Source organism: Dipodomys spectabilis, unplaced genomic scaffold, assembly GCF_019054845.1.
Source record: "Dipodomys spectabilis isolate Male_0828 unplaced genomic scaffold, ASM1905484v1 ptg000137l, whole genome shotgun sequence".
NCBI classification, from domain to species: Eukaryota; Metazoa; Chordata; class Mammalia; order Rodentia; family Heteromyidae; genus Dipodomys; species Dipodomys spectabilis.
The window spans coordinates 8,111,864-8,117,863 of record NW_024870814.1 but is presented as its reverse complement, the minus strand read 5'-3'; the positions used below and the strand labels follow the sequence as shown (position 1 = coordinate 8,117,863).

General features: G+C 44.0%; 1 protein-coding gene across 1 annotated transcript in view; it reads left to right on the top strand.

Annotated features, from left to right (window-relative positions):
* Nucleotides 1–487: 487 nt before the first annotated feature.
* Nucleotides 488–6,000, top strand: part of Eif2ak3 (eukaryotic translation initiation factor 2 alpha kinase 3) — a 70,244-nt gene continuing 64,731 nt past the window's right edge. Inside the window, exon 1 of the mRNA XM_042690426.1 lies at nucleotides 488–1,066. Coding sequence (XP_042546360.1) covers nucleotides 759–1,066 — 308 coding nt within the window. The 5' untranslated portion in view covers nucleotides 488–758. The remainder of the gene's footprint in view (nucleotides 1,067–6,000) is intronic.

The window sequence follows — 6,000 nt, the reverse complement described above, 5'->3', positions numbered from 1 at the left end:
TCTGTAGGGTCACTTTTTTCTTTCTTTCTTTCTGCTTCCTTTTTGCCTTTCTAAAGACTCGACTTTGGAAGAGCCACAGAAGCAGTCCCTTTAAGGTCGGCCGCCTCCCCGCCACTAGGGACTTGCCTCCCACTCTCCCTTCCACTAGGGACCGTCTTCTTCACAGTCAGAATTGGCCACGTATTAAGTGCGGCTTCCAACCAATCAAGAAGCAGTGGTCTCAGAGATTTGAGTGACATCCATTTCCACCAATAAGCTTCAAGCCTTCTCTTGCGCCTCCCTTTGAGGGGCGAAGGCAACCACGGGCATAGCCAATCTGTCCCAGTAAAATTGTTCCGGGAACTGTAGGGCCTCCCGGTCAGCTCACCAGACTCCGGGGAGGGGCATTTCTCATTGGTAACTGCATCCGGAAGAGGGCAAGGCTTAGACGGGACGAAACTATGATTTGATTGGTAGGTGTGATGTTGACAACTGGGAACAGCCCGCCCTCCCCAGAGTGGCAGGATTGTGAACCAATCGGAGAGCAGACTCGCGGCCCGTCTGGTCAATGGGCGATGTCCGCGGGAGAGTGTCACTCAGGTGGCCGTGGCGGTGGCAGAAACCGGGCTAGGACGTGGCTGTGGGAGCGCGTCCGGCTGTTCCTGAGGTCTGGGAGTCGGGGTCACTAGTGCTTCCTCGCTGTGGTCGGGGGGTTTCAGAGCGGTGAGAGAGGCCGGCGGCGGCTGCGTCTCCATGCCCGCGTGCTGGGCAGGCCGCTGATGGAGCGCGCCACCCGCCCGGGGCCGCTGGCGCGGGCGCTGCTCCTGATGCAGCTGCTGCTGGGGCTCGTGGCGGGGAGCGTCGCCGCGGGGCGCGCCCGCAACCTCCCCGCGCCCACGACCGAGGCGGCGTTTGGCCTGGGAGCTGCGGCTGCCCCCACCTCAGCGGCGCGAGTGCCGGCCTCGGGGACGGTGCCTACGGCCGAAGTGACCGTAGAGGACGCCGAGGTGCTGCCAGTCGCCGCCGGAGAGCCCGAGTCGCGGGGGTCGGAGCCCGACGACGACGCGGAGCTGCGGCCGCGCGGCAGGTGAGGGGTCGCGGGGCCCGGGTACACCTCGTTGTTTGCGGGAGAGTCGAGAGGGGTCGGGGTTTCGGCGTCCTCCCTCGCGGGCAGCAGGATTTGGTGACCAGGAGAGGAACCGCGATGCCCTCCTGCCCTGCGTCCTGGGCTCAGCTGCCTGGTCCTTGCTTTGGGGCATCCTCGGAGAAAGGTTCAGGAAGGACGCCTGGAGAATGGAGAGCAGAGGTTGCAAAGAAATGTCACTCTCTTCCGTTTCCTTGTTTTCGGGCTCTATTCATCCTCCACACGAGGAGGTCGTTTCCCCCCTTATCCCTATGCCGTGGTGACAGCTGTTTTGAGAAAGATGTCTAGATTTTCCTCCAAATACGTCTCCATAGTGCACCCGGACCAGCACTGGGATCGGTATTTCAGTCATTGAGATCTGAGTGACACCTGCATCACAGACTCACCAGATGATGCTGGTTAAATGTCGTTTTCTAGGCTCCACCCTGGGATTTCTTTTTCCCTCCCTAAATCAGATAGTATTTGGAGCAAAAACCCGCAGTCGGTATGTTTTAACAAGCGCTGAGGTTGGGGTGAGGTGGCGTGAGGCAATTCTTGAACACACTAAAGTTTAAAAGCTGTGATTAGGTTCTTGAACGCTGGCAGATCTTTGATATTTAAGGAGTTTACTCTGTAAACATTTAATATAAGTTTGGTTTGGTTGAAATTCTTAGTCGTGTTAGACATATTACTTCGAGGTAGGTGTTTTGGAGCACTTTCCGGATGCAAATGCATGTTAATGGTATTTTTTCAGACAGCCAGTCTTAGCTTGGGAGAATATGATTTGCTATATGGAATGATAAAGAAACATTAGGTAAATTAAGTCAAGCAAGTCTAGAATCTGAATTAGAGAAAATATTTCTAAAGCTCAGGCGCAGTAACTACTAGATTCTAACAAGTTAGATTTGATTTTTAATTAAATATCAGAGCCTTTCAGTTTGTCTGGAGGCTGCTGTAGACATAAGTACTAACAAATTCTCTGGGTAACATTTGAATTTTCATGTTCAAATTTCTTTAAGTAGCTAATATGTAATTGTTTATTTTAAAGAAACTTCAGGAGCAGCTGCTCAAAGTAAATTACATGAAGTAGAGTAAGAAGGTCTTGGTATTTGTTTTTGTTTTGTAGTACACACATCTACTTCAACTGATGCTAACAAGAGCCCAAGGTACCCTGGGGTTACAGAGGTTGGGCAGATAATGTCTGCCTGCCTGCCTGCCTGCCTACCTGCCCTCCCAGAGGAATGTGCAGTCAGTCCATCAGTGACAGTGAATGAGGAGATCTCTAATAGCATTACAGAGCAGGAACAGTGTACTTTTAAGAATTATGTTTTGGTAGCGTTCATGGGGCTTGTGGGGTTGGTAGGTTAGAATATAAAAAGAGGCTGTGGCAGAATGAATTGGTCCTTGAAAAATAGGTAGAATTCTGATAGGCATTAGACGTGAAACAGCAGGAGACACTAAGGCTGGAAATTATTTTATTTATTTATTTTATTTTTGGGTCTGGTCGTGGGGCCTGAACTCTGGGCCTGGGCGCTGTCCCTCAGCTCTTCAGCTCAAGGCTAGCGCTCTACCACTTGAGCCACAGTGCCACTTCTGGCTTTTTTCTTTTTGCTTATGTGGTGCTGAGGAATCGAACCCAGGGCCTCAGGCATGCAAGGCAAGCGCTCTACCACTAGCCACCTTCCTAGCCCTGGAAATTATTTTAAATAACATTTAATCTCTGTAAATTTGTAGTGTGTGAATATGTGTGTATGTATATATGTATGTATGTATGATATGACCTGGGTATGAGAAATATAGATATGAATGCTAGGTAAGAAGACCTGAAAGATGAGGCTAGAAAAATAGGCCAGGGCTATGAGTGAGTGTGTGTGTGTGTGTGTGTGTGTGTGTGTGTGTGTGTGTGTGTGTGTGTATGTGTGTGTATTCTTACAGTAGTAAGATTATAATCATTTGAGAATGTGTTAGATCTCCAGAATTAGATATTATTCCATACCCACAGATGGAGTCTTTTCATTCTACAAGATTACTCTATGGTTCATATGCACATTAATCTTGGAAATGTTATGTAGACCATCTTGACTATCAGACCTGATCAAAATTATGCTAAAGAAATAGTTCTGTAGCAACCGTGTGTGCTAAAAACTTGGGATAAGAATTACAGAAGGGAAGTATAAGAGTAGTTCATTTTTACATGGTATGAAACTGGACAGATCTGAGAAATATTTCAGGCAAAGTCTTGGTTCCTGGCAAATGAGTTGATTGTTCTTTGGCACCTCTGTCTAAAAGATTGACACTGGGTGGCCAGAAGATGACAGCATAGGTAGGAAGATCAAGAAGTTCAGGGGAGCGGGGAAGAAAAGGTAAGAACTTGGTGTTGGGCCTGATTACCTGTAGTACAAACGGGTCATCCAGAGGGAAACATCTGGTAGAAGCTGAAATGAGTGAGTGCAGCTGGAGGGGAGGTCTGAGTCTATATTTGAAGGCGAGAGAGAAAAGAAGAGACATCCATGAGAAACAAGGAAATTCCTTACTTTTAGGGAAGCCTTTGCACCAAACTCAAAAACAGAAATACAGCTGGCTAGGTTGGAGGGCTAAGAAGAAGACTGGAGGTTTGGGAATGTGGTGGAAAGAAAGATTCAGTAATGAGCACAATTAAACAAGAATTTTAATAGAGCTACAGAGATAATGTACAAAAGGTTAAAGAGTCAGTCCTCTGTCTCATCCCTTCTTTCTTCATGGATTGGAGGCAATTTTAAAGACAGTGACCACCTCTGTGAGGAGGAGTAGGTTAAAAATGACAGGAATAGGCAAAGAAGTGAAGGTAGTTGGAGAAGATGTACATGGCAAACAGTCTGCCTGGAAGTGTGATGTTATGATAGTATAAAACCTTGGGTGAGGAATTTGATAATCAACAAATGATAAAAGGTAAATATGCCAAGTTTATAAAATATTTTTCTAAGGGCTCTTTAAAAACAAAGCCCAGGAAATAGCTGTCCCATAATAATAGACAAGTATCCTGTTTATTTCAAGAATTGGGGGGACAGAATTAACCAAGCGTTTATTACAAACAGCTGTGTAGAACTACGGTACATGCAAAACTGTTAAAAGGAGGGAGGTGAGGAATTCAAACCTACATTTTTACACATTGCCTTTTGATGCTCAAAAAGTAAGATAGGACTCTCTAGTTAATTCCTCTAGTAGTATTTCTTGCTCTTGAACAGATTATGGTAATTCATACCTATAATTCCAGTTCCAGCACTAGGGAGGAAAACTGCAAGCTCAAGAGTTTGAGACCAACCCCAGCAAATGTAGACGTGAAACCTTTGTTTCAAACACAAAATCAAGCAGAAGGCTAGAGGTGTACTTCAAGCAATAGAATGCTTTCTTAGTATACACAGCACCTAGGTTCAATCCCCAGCACTATTAAATTAATAAATCAAGAAATCAATAGAATTTCTTGTGGTTCATTTGGTTTCATTCAGAGTGTTAATGAATTTCAAGCATGTGATTGAGTGAATAAACTTTTGTCAAAAGAGTAGCTAAAATAAATTTGCTTTTCTAGTAGCAAACTTGTGTTAAACATTACATATGTTGAAATTTAAGTGTGATAGCTAATATATAAAAAGTTTGGAAGAAAGCCTTAATCTCATCTCACCAGGTTTTCTGGATACTGGTATAATTAATGTTAGTAGTTTTCCAGCTCCAATACAAATAGCAAATTGCAAACTATTACTTGGGTTTCACATAGTGAACTTGGTATCTCATGTTAAGGACATTCTGACAACCTCAGAAATTGTAAAGAAAGGGTTTTATCTTACTAACATATCACCTGCATTTGCATTCCTTTGTCTATAGTCTCTAATTCTCTAACAAAAGTATCACTATGGAAGTGGCGCTGTAGCTCAAGTGGTAGAGCGCTCGCCTTGAGCTGAAGAGCTGAGGGACAGCACCCAGGCCCAGAGTTCAAGCCCCACGACCGACAAAAAAAAAAAAAAAGTATCACTAAATTTGACATTTCTCTCTGATGCTTCTTCAGTTTGTACATCTGTAAACTGAATATTTGGATTAAATGAGACAACATGAAAATACTTTGCAAATATAATTTATTCATCTTTATTTTTTGTGTGTCTTGGGGCTTGAACTCTGGGCTTGGGAGCTGTCCCTGCACTCTTCAGCTTAAAGTGAGAGCTCTATCACTTGAGCCACAGCACCACTTCCAGTTTTCTAGTGGTTTACTGGAGATGAGTCTCACCAACTTTCTTGCCCAGGCTGGCTTTGAACCATGATCCTCAGATCTCAGCCTCCTGAGTAGCTAGGATTACAGGCATGAGCCACTGATTCCCAGCTCATCTTTACTTTTTTTCTGTCCTTTTACAAACTGAAATAATGGGAAACGTAGGAGAGAAATCACCAAATTCCTCAGAATTTCAAGTTTATAATTAATTATTTGTTGCTTTTTAACTGCCAGGAACACTGAATAACATAGCATCTCAACATAATGTTGGCAGGAAGCTAATCTATTCAGGTTAACTATAAATCACATTTAAAGAAGAATTTATACATAATTTTCAAAGAAGTTAAAAGTGAAAACTCTGTATATATGACAGAGGCTGGACTTCTCTTTATTTGTTCTCAGCTCTGTGTGATATTAGGTTTTACAGAAGGACCTGTCTTTATTAGTTACCGTGGCTTTTCATTCCCTAAGTATTGCCTGGCAACTTCACCTGCTTTTTTTTTTTTTTTTTTTTTACAACAGAGGACCTACTTATACATGTTAATTATAAATATTATAAATTATTTTAAAGCACAGAAAGGGATTATGAATGTAGATCAGTGGTAAACCATGTTATTACTGTCAAGAGGCCCTAGATTCAATCCTCAGGATTCCTCCCTCC